General features: G+C 56.6%; 1 protein-coding gene across 1 annotated transcript; it reads right to left on the bottom strand.

Annotated features, from left to right (window-relative positions):
* Positions 1 to 724: 724 nt before the first annotated feature.
* On the bottom strand, positions 725 to 13,389 carry CAMKV (CaM kinase like vesicle associated). Its single transcript, XM_044255272.1, has 11 exons — positions 13,301 to 13,389; positions 5,109 to 5,217; positions 4,867 to 4,998; positions 4,612 to 4,686; positions 4,259 to 4,397; positions 4,010 to 4,130; positions 3,766 to 3,841; positions 3,532 to 3,668; positions 3,292 to 3,370; positions 2,969 to 3,056; positions 725 to 2,671 (listed from the first exon to the last, which is right to left on the bottom strand). Exons 2-11 carry the CDS (start codon positions 5,201 to 5,203, stop codon positions 2,090 to 2,092), a joined length of 1,524 nt encoding a protein of 507 aa, XP_044111207.1. The 5' UTR covers positions 5,204 to 5,217; positions 13,301 to 13,389; the 3' UTR covers positions 725 to 2,089.
* Positions 13,390 to 14,464: the final 1,075 nt, after the last annotated feature.

The raw sequence follows: 14,464 nt of genomic DNA, 5'->3' as shown, positions 1-14,464 counted from the left end.
CCCTTTTGATTCCCACATCAGAGAAGTTATCTTTGGGGTCCTCCCTGAGAAAGAGCAGCATCCCTGGTGAATTCACCTGGGCCAGTCAGGACTGGAACAAGGCTTCCTGGAAGTTTCCACGCTTAACAATTTTTAGCAGCATTACTACTTTCTCTGCAGAAAAGAAACTTTATGTAGAGCCCCATCATCTAAAGCTGATTTTTTTTCCACCTGAAGTAGACCCAGTGTGAAGTTCTTTGGGCCTATGTGGAAAGCACAGGCATTCTTCACAAGGGCGAGGAATTGACACAAACGGCAGCATAGAACCTTAGTGCACTGCCCACCGTGCACCCTCTCCCCAACCCAAGGAAGCCCACTTTGGCTATGGGCAAGGTCTCTCCCTATGGTGGCTGGTTCGTGGTGAGATTCAGCTGTATGCCTAAGTCAAGACAAGGGCTCCTTGTTCAATAGGACTTGTCAGAACAGCAGTCCAGAGATTTTTCCTTGGCACAAGCCCAGGTCAGGGGCCACCACCCACGTGGATTTCTGGAGTCCAGAGGACCCGCCACCACAATCAAGTGGTAAACACACAGTGGTAAAGAATGATCTGTACTCTCAACCTAAGCAATCCTCATGGCACTTAGCAGACCTGTGAACCTGCTCCCAGCCTCTTCCCTCCCCAATGCCTTTCAGAGGCCCCTCCCCAGTAAGACAGAGGAAGCAAAGGCAAGAGGATGGCCAGAGGCTTTGGCAGGGTGACATTTATTTGCCAGGTTCAGCAGGCACACAGTTAGCCTACCAACCTTCATACACCAGAGCAGACCCACAGGCATGCAGGGAGGAGGGCAGGACTGCCACTGGAGTGCCGAGCGAAGGCCGGGACCAATGTGGCTGCCTGCCCAAGCTGTGGTGGGGTCTGACAAAGGGCACCTGCCAGGAGCCTCCATCAGGAAACTGGGGAGCCTTATTCCACTTTCTCATCCCAGGAAATGCAAATCAGCATAGCTCAGAGGCACCTGGGCCTCTCTCTCTAAGCGCTGACAGAAGGGGAAATGGGTCACAGACATGGGGGGAAGGGGGAAGTTCCTCTTTTATTTTTGAATTAGGAGAGCAGAAATTTGCCCCTGTGAAGGGCAAACCCCCAAATCAGACTATAGGACACTGCCATGCAGCAGGCCCCCTGGGATGGAGACGACCATAGCCGTAGCCTGAGGGACACCAACAGAGAAGAGCCAAGGGGTATCAGCCTTCCCTGTCTGGCTCAGGGTAAGGACCCAGCTAGGCCAGTGCACTAAGTACTGGGCCTGCACACTGCCTTCCCGGTTTTCATTGTTCTCACATCCTGAACTGTTCCTTCTTCCCCTGACAGGCTTATGAAGCTCAGGGCACAGGGCAACCCACTGCAGAACCCAGGAGGGCAGGAAATAGCACAAGGGTATTGGTGGGAAATTTCCAGGAACAAAGGTGGACTTTTCTACCCCCCTACTCATTCTCTTTCACTTCTGAGGACCCCCAAAGCTACCAAGCAGTGCCCCCCACCATGCGACCAGTCTTTGTCTTAAAGTATACTGCCCTAGATTTATACATTCTCTCTACCAGCCTGTGTCCGTTCTTAGAGCAGCCCACATACCACAGGCACATACCTTCATGTGCAGGAGCCTAAGACCGCTGACAGGGCCTCGCTGGAGGACCAGCTCTCAGGGCAAGGCCACCCAAGTTTAGGGCCTGGGAGAGGATGGGGCCTGCAGGGCCTGCCTGGGGAAATCATGAGGCAAAAAAGGAAGGGGAAAGGGAGCAGGGACCTCCTGAATATCCCTAGAGCAGCATCCCGCAAGGAACAGAAACTGGTGAAGCTAGCGAAAGACAGAAAAGCCACAAGGAATCCATGCAGGGGCTGGGGCCGGTCCTGCCTCTGGCCTGCCCACCACTCACGCACATACACACAGGAGATGAGACTGCTCTCCCGTGGCCCCCAGACATGCCCCACACTGGGAGGCAGGGGCAGGAGGGAGCAAGGGCATCATGCCAGTGACTCTTATGTACAGTGAGAAGCCCCTCATCCACTCTCCCACCCTCCTGCCCGCCCCCTACCCCACACCAGCCTGCTCACTCAGCTGGTCTCCTCCCTCCGAGACTCCTGGGCATAGCCAGCAGCCTCTTCCCCTTTACTAGAGGGCGGGGCCTGGCCTGTTGTGCCCCCAGGGGCTGTGCTGTCCGGCTGGGCCAAAGCCGGCTCAGGGGTGGCAGCTGCCTTGGTGGCTGGTGTGACACTGCTTTGGGTGGTGGGCATGGTGCTCTCTTCCGTGGCTGGTGTGGCTCTCCCATCAGTGGCTGGAGTAACACTCCTATCAGTGGCTGGGGTGATGCTCCCATCGGTGGCTGGGGTGATGCTCCCGTCGGTGGCTGGGGTGACACTGCCGTCGGTGGCTGGAGTGACACTGCCATCGGTGGCTGGGGTGGCACTACGGTCTGCGGGGCCTATATCATCGCTCTTTGCAGCAAGAGCAGCAGCACCTGCTATGGCTGAGGTGGCACTGCCCCCAAGGGCTGGGGCAGCCCCACTTGCAGCTGCGACCCCACCTGCTGCCCCAGCGGCGGCAGTGTCTGTGGCTGGGGCAGACTGGGCTGTCGCTGTGCCGGACTGCTCCGGTGCGCGGAGCCGTTTCATGAGGGTGGTCACTCGGACAGCCTTCTGAAAGGAGGGCAGCGGAGAGAGGCCCGGAGTGAGGCTTACGGAAGCCAAATTTGTTCCTTGGCAAGAGTCAAAGCCAGACCTTTCTGAGCCAAAGCCTCAGACTACCCCAGGGGAGCAGGCCAGGGACCCAGCTGTTCACACACCCACTTAAGGCAGTGACAGTGGCTACAGCCACAACCGATGGCTGAAGAAATGCTTTTGTGTGGCTGCAGGGGTGTGATACAAGTAAGACACTGTGTGTGCCAGAAGGAGCTCTTGGGATCAGTCCAGGAAAGGGAGTCATCCAAGTCTTACCTTCCACTTAGCCCTGGCAAAGTTCTTTTCAATCTGGGCACAGACCCCATCCTTGATATTCTTGTCGGAAGCAGCATTGCCAGAAATCCTAGAAAGGGTGCAAGTGCATCTGGATCTGAGGGGGTAGAGGCCTTCATGGAAATTGCCCAGCCCTCTTCTCTTATGATCCAGAGGTTACCAGGCAGGTCCTCTGGGCTGGGCCCAAGTTCTGGGCACCCCCAGCCCCTACTCAAAGCCTCAAGGATGGGGGCTACTAGATGCAAGGAGGACAGAGGCCAAGGGAAACCTGGCCTCTCCTTCTGTCCTCCATGGGCCCTGCTCACCACTCATGGGAGATGGCCTCTTCTGCGGTGATGCGCTGGTCCTGCTCCACCTCCATCAGCCTTGTTACCAGGTCTTTGGCTGGGGACAAAGCCAGGGAGAGGCTAGGCATGCGCACCTCGTCTCACTGTCTAGGGGTGATGAATGGGCTGGGAGGTAGGAGCAGAGTCCGGCAGAAAAGGCTGAGAGCAGGTCCCCCACACCAACCCTTCCCTTTACCCACACGCTGGGCACCTCCTCACCCGCCTGTGAAATATCATCCCAATATGGAGAGTCAAATTCATAGTCGCCAGCCAGGATCTTGCGGAAGAGGTTCTTGTCGTGGTTCTCATAGTCATCTTCCTCTACCTCCTCGTAGAAGGGTGGGTTCCCTGAAAGCCTGCATGAGAGTCAAAAGGCAGGTTCACCCAGGAAGGCCATGGACACAGGACCCCACCGGCCTAACTGAAAGCCTGTGTGCCTGCCCATTCACTCACAGGATGTACATGATGACTCCAATGGCCCAGCAGTCCACAGGGCGTCCATACCGCTGCCGCCCTACCACCTCCGGGGCTGCAAACACAGTGTCCACCGGCTGGTCAGTATCAGGCCTGGCGAGGCCTGGGACCACTCACACCCACTTCCTGGGCTAGAGACTTCCTCAGCCCCATACCCCGCCCCACCCAGAGCCACTCCTTGAAGGCTGTCTCCCACCCTGCCCCTGCCCCACCCCCTGCTTGCCCAGGTACTCGGGAGTCCCACAGGGCTCTTTGATGAGGCCATTCTCTAGCTTAGCCAAGTGGAAGTCACTGATGACGATCTTTGAGTTCTTTAGCCGATTGTAGTAAACCAGGTTCTCCAGCTGCTCCGGGCAGGAATGACATGGGGGTGGGCAGGGAAAGACTCCGTGAGGACCCCAGCGGCTAGACAAAGACCCCAAGGTGCTGCCCACCTTCCCCTCAAGGATGTCTGCCCAGTCCCTGGCCTCACCTTGAGGTTCCTGTGCACGATCTTGAGTGAGTGCAAGTAGGCCACGGCCTCCAGGACCTGCCGCACCACGTTGCTCGTGTCTCGCTCCGAGTAGTAACCCTGGTCCAGGATCCAGTCAAACACCTCCCTCCCCGTGGCCCTGAGGGACACCAGCCCCTGAGCCCGGCGTGGGCAGGATCGGGGGTGGGGCAGGAGTACTCGGGCAGGCTGCCTACACCAGGGAGCCGGCTGGGCAAGGCACAGGGACCCAGGACCCCAAGGGTCTGCAAAGGGGGCTTTCCCTGGTTGCAGAGGGCAGAGGAGATAAAGGCCCTGGGGACTGAGGAATCCTGGGACCCCAGGCCCACACTCACAGCTCCAGGAAGATGAAGTACTCCTTACGGGTCACAAACACATCCACCAACTGTAGGATGTTGGGATGCTTCACCCTGGCAACAGGGAGGGGGGCCAACCTCTCTCTTAGGACTGGGCAAACCCCTGAGAGGCTCTACCTCCACTGTGGGCCATGGCAAACTGGCCAGAGGCTGGTACTGCTTGAGGCCACCTGCCCTTGCAACCCTTCTCTGCTACCTCATATGCCCCCCCACACCCCTAAGCCTCACACTCACATCTTGAGGATGCCTATCTCGTTCTTGGCTGCCTTCCGCACCTTGCGGCCATCCCGCTTCTGGAACTTCTTGCAGGTGTGCAGCTTGCCTGTCGTCTTGTCCTTGGCCCGGAAGATCTCACAGAACTCCTCACTGTAGCCGGCAAGCACCCCACTCAGCCCCGGCCCCAGGGTGGGCTGCCCTCTGCTCCCCTCTCACCAGCCCTTGCCCACCCATCCTCGACCACCAGATCCAGCACTCACGTCTTGATGACCTGTCCCAAATCATATCTGTCAGTCACCTCCGACGGCTGGTTATAGTTCTTCTTGTCGCCCAGAGTTACACACCCAAACGGCATTGCCGGGCTCGGAGCTGCAGACAGGATGGAGGCTGGCTCAGCAGAACCACAACATGGAAGCTTCTCCCCGAAACACAGAAGATGCCCCTGGGAGACTCCAGCCTGGCTCAGGCCAAGCAAGGGGCAGAAACTGCACTAGAAAGGGCTAGAGGCTGGTCAGGCATCCATCCCTGCTTTTCTGGTCATGGGTCTTACCAGTCAGCTCAGCTGCCTGAGTTACAGCAGCCCCCACTTAGGAAAAATATATTAAGCTGCCATAGCCGGGAATCATTTTGTACTGTATGCATTCAACAACAACAACAAAAACATTCGCCAAATGATTTCCGTACATTTCAGCTCTTACCCAGCTGAAGGGGCTACAACCACCCGCCAAGCAGATAGCCACCTCTAAAAGTCTGAAGATACCAAGTGTTGGCAACGATGCGGAGAACATGAGCGCTGCTGGCGGAGGCCAAGTCTCTCCTTTGGCAAACACTTTGGTCAAACCGATAAAGTTGACCGTGCCCCCTCAAACCAGCATTTGCACTGCAAAATCTAGGCCCTACAGAAATATACACATTGAAGCAGCAGGCCACTCAGACAGGAGCGCTCATAGTGGCAACAGTCGTCATTGTCCCTAACTGGAAACGGCCCTCAGAGCCACCAGCAGCAGGATGTAACATGGCACAGTCACACAACGGAATATTAACACAGCAATGGAAATGAAGGAGCTACAGATCTACCCGATCACGCGGTGGATCTCGCAAACATAGCATCGAGTGTAAAAGACACAAAAGAGTAGAGAGGGTATGATCCTATCACTTATAGAGTTCAAAACATGCAGAACTAACCTGTACTGTGTACAGGTGTGTACAAACATTCTGGTGAAACTTTTTTTTTTTTTTTTTTAAGATTTCATTCATTTATTTGACAGGGAGAAAGAGAGATCACAAGTAGGCTGAGAGGCAGGCAGAGAGAGAGGAGGAAGCAGGCTCCCCGCCCAGCAGAGAGCCCAATGCAGGGCTCGATCCCAGGACCCTGAGATTATGACCTGAGCCGAAGGCAGAGGCTTAACCCACTGAGCCACCCAGGGGCCCAGTGGTGAAACTATTTAAAAAAAAAAAAAAAAAAGGCTAGGAAGTAAGTACCACAAGTCCTTCTGGAAAGAGAGCAATTGGGATTGAGTCAGGACATGGGGAGATTCTGGAGGGCTGGTTTCTGAACCTGAGTGGTGGTTTCACAGGTGTCTGTTTTATAATAATTTGTAAAAATGTACATACAAGGTGAGGGCACATTTTTAGATTCTTGTTATATTTCACAATTTTATTTTTTTAAAGGATTTTTATTGATTTGATATAAAGAGATAGAGTGAGAGAGGGAACACAAGCAGGGGAGTCGGGGAGGGAGAAGCAGGCTTCCATGCTGAACAGGGAGCCCAGAAGCCTGCGATTATGACCTGAGCCAAAGGCAGATGCTTAACAACTGAGCCACCCAGGCGCCCCATATTTCACAATTTTAAAATGTTAATAAAAATCATGGCCATCCTGGGGCACTTGGATGGCTCAGTCACTTAAGTGTCCAACTCTAAGTTTTGGCTCAAGTCATGATCTCAGGGTCATGGGATCAAGCCCTCGAGTTGGGCTCCGTGCTCAGCGCAGTCTCCTTGGCATTCTCACTCCCTCTCCCTTTGCCCTTCCGGCTCGTGCTCTCTCTAATGAATAAATAAAATCTTTCAAAAAAATTACGGCCATCCGTATGAAAGAATACTTGGTAGTTATTACAAAGAATATAGTAGCAAAATGTGCTGCGGTCAGACAGTTTCTGAGATGTTAAATGGAAAAGTAAGAAACACAATGATGGGTCAAGGGTGCTGCTATTTGGGTAAATTTTTTAAAGTTTATATACCAGTGTATACTCACAGACTCAATTCTGGAAAGACATCTAAGGAAATCAGAGTGCTCTCTGGGGCAAGGAATTAGGTGTTAGAGGGGCAGATTTATATCTTTTATTACTTTTCTGTTAGAATTTTTTCTACAGGGGCATCTGGGTGGCTCAGTCATTTAAGCATCAGCCTTCAGCTCTGGTTGTGACCCCAGGAGGGTCCTGGGATTGAGCCCCGTGCCAGGCTCTCTGCTTAGCAGGGTGTCTGCTTCTCCCTCTGCCCTCTGCCTCTGACTGCTTTCTGCTTTCTCCCTTGTGCTCATGCTCTCTCTCCCTCTCTCATATAAATAAAATCTTTAGGGAAAAAAAAGAATTTTTACGGGGCGCCTGGGTGGCTCAGTGGGTTAAAGCCTCTGTCTTCGGCTCAGGTCATGATCCCAGGGTCCTGGGATCGAGCCCCGCATCAGGCTCTCTGCTCCACAGGAAGCCTGCTTCCTCCTCTCTCTGCCTGCCTCTCTGCTTACTTGTGATCTCTCTCTGTCAAATAAATAAATAAAATCTTAAAAAAAAAAAAAAAAAAGAATTTTTACTACGATTACCTTTATTGATTTAATAAATGTTGTATTCAGGCTTAGTGCTTGGAGAGTTTCCTCAGAAAGAGAACCCCCATTTGGGTGGAAGTGAGGCAAGGTTTTGAGGAAGAAATGGCATCAGGGCTGGGCCTTAGAGAGGAAGGATCTTCCAGGAGGCATGCCGGAGTAACGGTCTGGAAAATCTAGACAAGCTTGCCGGTGCCTTGGCGCTGGGGCCCACAAGAGACCTGGCCAGTCAGGCCCAGTGCACAGGTCCCTGGTCAGAGGTGGGTGTTCCAGGCACAAAGGCAGGCCCTCTGGCACCTTGGGCACGAAACCCCTGGGTCTGCAATGCTGCTCACTCCATCCTCTCATGTGGTGCTGGGGGGCCTGTCTCCCAGCACCCCAAAAAAAGGGTACTCACAGCTCTTGCTGGAGGTCAACTTTAGGAGGAAAGCTGGTGACAGTGTCTGGACCTCCATAACGCCTAGTCAGTGTGACTCTGGGGCCACGGCACAGCTCTGCACTAAGGCCGCCTGCACACTGCTCGGCCTCTGCTGACTGTGCATATTCTCTCCACAGAGGAGCGCTGGCTGTGCACTGGGCCCGGCCTGTGGCCTTGACCACCTAGCCGCTCCTCCACCTGGAGTCACTCCCAGCTACAGGAGGAAATGGAGAGGGGAGGAAGCCATCCCCAGAGGTAGCAGCTTGGGTCACAGCCACTCTGCCAGCTGGGGTCAAAGGCCAGGACCCGCACGAGCCCGGTGGCCAGCACTGGCTTTTGCCGGTTTCCTCTCAGGCGGAGGCCACCCACTTCCCAGGGGTCATATTCCCTGAAGTTTTGCCTCAAATCTGCCTTCAGGATTAAGGAACAAATTCCATCATTCCCTCCTCTGGGTTGTTTGGGCTCAGGGAACGCAAATGCATTTCATCGGTGTGATTTAAGCCAGGGCTTAAGCCATCTTGTGAGGCACTGCAGAGGCAAACAAGAGAAGCTTTGAAGATCGTCCCCGACTGCGTGTCTTTGCCACCATGGTCACAGCCCTGCTCCTGCGTCTGCCGGAGAGGAGCATGTGGCTGGAATCCCACACTCACAGCTGAGAGCAGAGGCACAGCCACCCACCACTGCCGGCCACCCATCTCTATGCCCTAACAATCTGGGGGAGGGGGTCCATAACAGTCTCTCCATGGCTCTAAGGCACGGCCATTCCCTTTCCAGGCTGGAATCCAAGGACCGCTTACTGGGCGGGAGGGTGGTACCTTAGCCTGCGTTGGTAGGGGGGTGGGTATGGGGGGTGCAGGAAGCTGGGAGGGACCTATGTCTCAGCCCTGTTGCTTTGCTTACACCGTTCCTGGTGGCAGGAATGCCCTTCCCCCAAAGCCTCCATCAGTATCCTATTTGTCACGGCAGAGTTATTTATAACGTAAAAAAAAAAAAATCAGCAACTACCTAAAATCCAACAACAGGTGACTCGCCAGCTCAGCTGTGTCCATTCAGTGGCAGGGAGCGTGGGCCCTGGCGTCAGCCCTGCCCACCTTGGCCTCCCTGCGAAGCAGCCTCCACATGAGCTAGGTGTCCAGACAAGGGCTTAATCTGTTTCCTCTTTCATTGTGATTTCTGACATTATAAGGCTGTTGGCGCAACAAATCCTCTAAAATGATCCTGATGTTCCCGACTCAAAACAGCCCTTCTCTGAGATACCTTTCCACAAGCTCCACCTCCCCCCGCCCCAGCTCCACCAGCTCCTTGCTCTGCCGCGTGGCGGAGGAGGTTTTGTCTATGCCCATGCCTGATCTTGCCCGCGGCCATGTATATGCACTTGTGCCCACAAGATCCCAGGGTTGGTCTTGCAGTCTGTCTCCCACCACTGAAATCCAGGGCTCTGCTCACAGTCACATCAGCCTGGATCCCTGTCCTAAAACCTCAAAAACGCATGGCTTGGGAGGGGGCAGATCTGCTTCTCCCCCTACCATGGGGCCCCTGATTGCCGCCAGTACCGTTTCTGCTCACCAATCTAATGCACTCATCTGTCTCCACCCCCAACCTAGCCCCAGGGCAAAGAAAGGAGAAAAGGGGTCCCCTCCATCCTCACCCACTCCACCATCTGCTACCCACTGCTGCTGCCTGGGAGGCTGCTGGTGGACGCACCAAGCCCCTGGCACCCGCTGGCAACAAAGGGGGCCCTGGCCCCAAAGCTGGGAGGAGCAGTCAAGGGACAGCTTCAAGAACAGCGGAAGGCCAGGCAGAAAGGGGTTTGCTTTCTCACCCCCACAGCTCAGACAGCCCAAATCCGATACCCAACAATGAAGAGCTCTCCTCCCATTGACGTAGGACCCAGACTGTGCCCTGGGTCCACATTGGGACATGGGAGGGCACAACAAATCCTCTAAAATGATCCCATAGCGCCCGTTTCCCTAGAGACATGGCTCCTTCCATTTTCTGCAGAGAAACAGTGTGCACGGGGGGCTGTCCAGAGAGAGCTTGGGGGAAGTGCAGAGCCTGGCACTGCCAGTGCCCTCCAGCTGGCTCGAAAGGTGCCTGAGGGCCAAGCGCTCCCCAGTTACTGCTTGTTCCTTGGGTCTGCCCCTGGGCTTTGGGCAATCGAGCCTCAGGCAACCCTGAGGGAGCCTCTGCCTGTTGGTGGCCTGGTAATAAAGGGTCCCCTCGGGGCCCTGCTGTAGCCTTAAGCAAGTCTGGCTCCAGAGGTCCTGTGGTCCTGCATTGGAGTCCTGTCCCTTCCTCCACTGGGGTCATTGTGGCTCAGGCCCCACCATTCAGAGCCATAAACAAGTTTCCTGTTGCCCTGGTCTTCTCCCATGTGGAGTAAATCTTGGGAGGCCAGGAGGGGCCCAAGAGGCCTCCAGCTACCTCCCAACAACTGTGGGCAACACCTCCCGATTTAGTGGCAACTGTGAACACCAGCCTTCAGGTACCCCCTCCTCTTCCCTGCCCTTTTCTCTCAGGGACTGGGACTGGGTTTCCTACTGCAAAGGACATGCCTAGGCCCAACCCTTGCCTGGCCCATAGCTGAGGTCTCACTGTAAAGATGGCAGGGGGCGGGGGGGAATAGAGACTTCATTCTCAGGGTCTGGGGTGTCAGGAGGCAGAGCCAAGTTTCTAGCCCATTGCCCTGGGACAGGGGCAGGGGAGTTGCCCTGGCTGGCCGCAGGTGCTAGTCAAATCACGATCCGCAGTTTCTGCTGTTGACTCTCTCCCATCTAATGATGGAGTAAGGAGAGGGGGGCCTCTCCAGTCTCGGTGGTGTGCATACAATCCAGTGCTGTGTCCAGAAAGCTCAGCCTTGAACTTGGCATGCCAGAGGTAAGAGCCAACTGGCTCCGCCCAGGCACCGGAGATCCCAGTCTTTGAACCCCTAAAGAAAAATCCACTTGGGTCCCTGTTTCCCCTGTGAGTGGAGGAGGGAAATGAAGGGGAAGTCCCCAGAGTAAGGGACTGCTATGGTGATGAAAGTTTTGAAACAAAGGGAAGGGGAATGGGAGAGGTATTAGCCAAACCCCTTGTCCAAGAATCCCCTAAGACTGGCCTGACTCCTTCCCCATGGGTTCTATGACCTGGCCCCATCAAGGAAGGGGAGATGGGTGAATTGAGAGACCTTAGAAAAGAGAGAGGGGCAGGGACGGAGAGGGACAAAGGCAGAAACTGTGATGGAAGGGGAGCAAAGAGGTGACAATGAAAAGGACACAGGCACAATGACACAGGAGGGGAAGGTGGGCAGGGGGTTCTGAAGGGGCCCATGGGTGTCCAGCAGAGCCCTAAGTTCCCCACAGCCATGTGCTCTGAACACCTGGGCCAGGAGCTGCCCATGGTTCCTGGACCTTTGACACTGAACCCTTCTGTATGCCTCAGATATGCATTGGACTTGGTGTGGGAGGCACAACCGTGGCCTGAGAGAAGAGGTCAGCTGTTGCAGTCCCCTCAGAACAATTCCACAGTCCCTATCCCAGTTATCAGGCAGCTTAGATAAGTAAGGCCTGTCCATCATGTGGAGGGCACAAGTGCAGTGGGGGAAATGAAGCTCAGAGACCTGGCTGCTTCTCTTTCTAGCCCCTCCTCTCAGCCGGACCAGCCCTGCCTAGACTCCCCAGCCACACCCCCCCTTGTCCCTGTCCTCCCTAGGCCTTGGGTCCCTTGGGCCCCTCTTGCAGTTCAGGCTAATTTCCTGTTGAAGCCGTCCCCCTTTCCAACAGTGGATCCTGTTGGGGGAGCCAGAAACAGCAGCCTAAACAACCCAGAAACAACTGCACAGCACTGACCCCCTGCCTCAGTTTCCCAAGATAGAGATCATGGACTCTGCAGCCTTCTCCCAAGACAAGGACTGACCATCTGCCAGTGAGTGGTAGCCAGGACATGGGCTGGAGAGGAGGGTCAGCAGCAGATATGGGAAAGGCAGCCTTTGGCACCTGGGGGTCCACACCAAATGCTGTAAAAGAAAGGCAGAGAGACCTCTGCCCCACTCCCGGGACCCAGCCTGACACAGAGGGGAGGAGAGACACCAGTTCCCCAGCTAAGGAAACTGGGGTCCAGCAGGTGGCTAAAACTCCACTGGGAAGGTGAGGTGGGGGAGGGGGAGAACCAGGTCTCTCTGGGTGGTCCTGGGAGGCACAGGAGTCTGGGCTTCAGAGTGGAGCAGCAGGACAGGGGCTGGACTGCTGCAGACTAAGCTTCTGGTGAAGGATAGAGGGCCCTGCTCCCCACAAGGAAACCTGGCAGAGCAGGCTCTGTCTAGGGGGTGCGGACAAAAGCAGTTTGGCAGAGCTATGGGGGGCTGGGAGAGCCTAGGGTCTCTGCCAGGCACTACAGGCGGGGGAAGGCAGAAATTCATTTGTTCATTGTCCACTCCCCTACTTCCCCAGCCCGGGCCCGGCTCCCCACCGTGGTGCCACCGTGACCCCCTTCCCCAGCGCTGCTGACTCGCCCCCGCTGGCACAGCAACACACATGCGGGAGGCACACGTGTGAGCACCAAGCCCCGCACCTCCCAGCTGAAACATGTGCGTCCCCTACCCCCACCGCGCAGCGTTGAGACGGGGACCCGAGCCCCCCGCTGGCCCCCACGTTTAGGCAAGGCAACAGGATCTCGGCTAGGGGGCTGCTGGGCCCCAGGGGCTTGCAGCCTCCTCCCCCACCCCGCGGCAGCCCCGCCCAGCCCCCTTCAGGTTGTCGCCCATAAAGAACTCTCCGTTGTCATGGAAATTAGTGACTGCTTAGCGGGAGGAAGGGGACCCGGGGGCAGTTGGGAGGGGTTGAAGGCGGCCCCGGGAGTCTGGAGGGTCGGCTCAGCCCTCGACCCCTACCCCCTTGGGGCACCAAAAATGTTCGAGGGTTAAGGTTTTCACAATTAGTAGCCCAGCGAGACGGGGGGCGGGGGTGGGGAGGCCAGGGAGGGGAAATTCGCCAGGACCCTAGTCTCAGAGGCTTCCCCTGGGACCCCCGAGCCGTCCGAGGTGACGGGGAACTTTAAACCTAACCCCGCACGCCGACCCCCGGATTGGCAAATCCCGCGTGTTCTGCCCCCGCTGGGACCCCAAGCCCTCGAGGAGCCCCCGCGCGCTGTAGGATCCGAACCTTGAGTCAGAGACCCAATCCCCCAAGACCCCCAGAACGTGCGTTCGGGGGCGCCCCCCCAGCGCGGCCCGCCCCGCACCTGCAGCGCCGGTCGGTCACACGGAGGAAGCGATCGCGTGTTCAGTGGGGCGCCGAGGGCTCCGGGGGCGGCGGGCAGAATCCGCTCCGGGCACGCGGGGCAGACGCGGCGCCAGCTGCAGCCGCTTCGGCTCGCAAACCTCCAGCATCTCCCGCCGCTCGCCGGCACCGGATTCGCACCCGGGGCCGGGGGCGGGCTGGGGGGCGGAGCCTCCCTCAGCCCGCTCCGCCCCGGCCCTGGCGGAGCCTGAGGCCAGAATCCCACTCTGAGGGGGGGCGGACGACGGGTGGCCGCGAGTCCGGGAGCTGTGGCCTGCCCGACATCCGGCCAGGCTCCCAAAGACTCCCTCAGGCTCTCGGACTGACCGGGCAAGAGGGCCCGGAGGGGCCTTTTTTCGCCCCTGAGAGGGAGCGGGGAGCAGAAGGTGTGGGAAAAGCCTGAGCCCTGGAGCTGCACAGGAATCTCTTAGCAGGTGGTAGTCCCCAGGGGACCAGCGCTCTGCCTAGCTCCCAAAACCCGACCCAAAGGGCGGAACCGACTTACAAGAACAAAGTGGGCAGTCGCCAGGGCAAGCTGCGTTACAGACTGGCATTCCCTAGCTAAGAATAGTAAACATAGGGGTGAGTGTGTGTGCACGTGGTCAAGGAGGGCTCCAGACCATGGTAGCAGAACCTCCTATCCGCTGTCCCCCTGCCCCCTTCAGCCTTTCTCATCCCCAAGTCCCAGCCAAGGCGGCTAGCCTGGTCCGCCCCACCCTGCCCAGCACTGATTTTCCCAGCCTATAAAAGTCGCCTATGACATGGTGTGGATTCTACTTTCTTTCCAGCTTCATCACCCTGAAACACTTTATACAAACAGCAGCAGCAGCCCAGGCTGGGATGTGGGGATACAGGAGAACTCTTGCACCAAAGGTGTCCACCAGGCCTGTCCTCTGATGGGAGAGAGCTGAGAATGGCGAGGAGAAAACCTGGAAGTCTGTCCTCAGCCATTTCTCTGTCCTTTGTTAGGGAGGCACAGGGACCCAGTGCCTGCCCCTCCTCCCTCACAGGCACTGAGGACCTTCCTGAGTCCCATGTCTGAAGGTCTGACAGGCTTCTTGGTCCTTGGAGCTGGCTTCCAGCTCACTCCAAACCACCCAGGGAGTCTTCTGACCCCATTCGGGGA

This window comes from Neovison vison, chromosome 6 (genome assembly GCF_020171115.1).
Source record: "Neovison vison isolate M4711 chromosome 6, ASM_NN_V1, whole genome shotgun sequence".
NCBI classification, from domain to species: Eukaryota; Metazoa; Chordata; class Mammalia; order Carnivora; family Mustelidae; genus Neogale; species Neogale vison.
The sequence above is the reverse complement of the archived record's forward strand: the minus strand, read 5'-3'. Positions and strand labels throughout refer to the sequence as shown.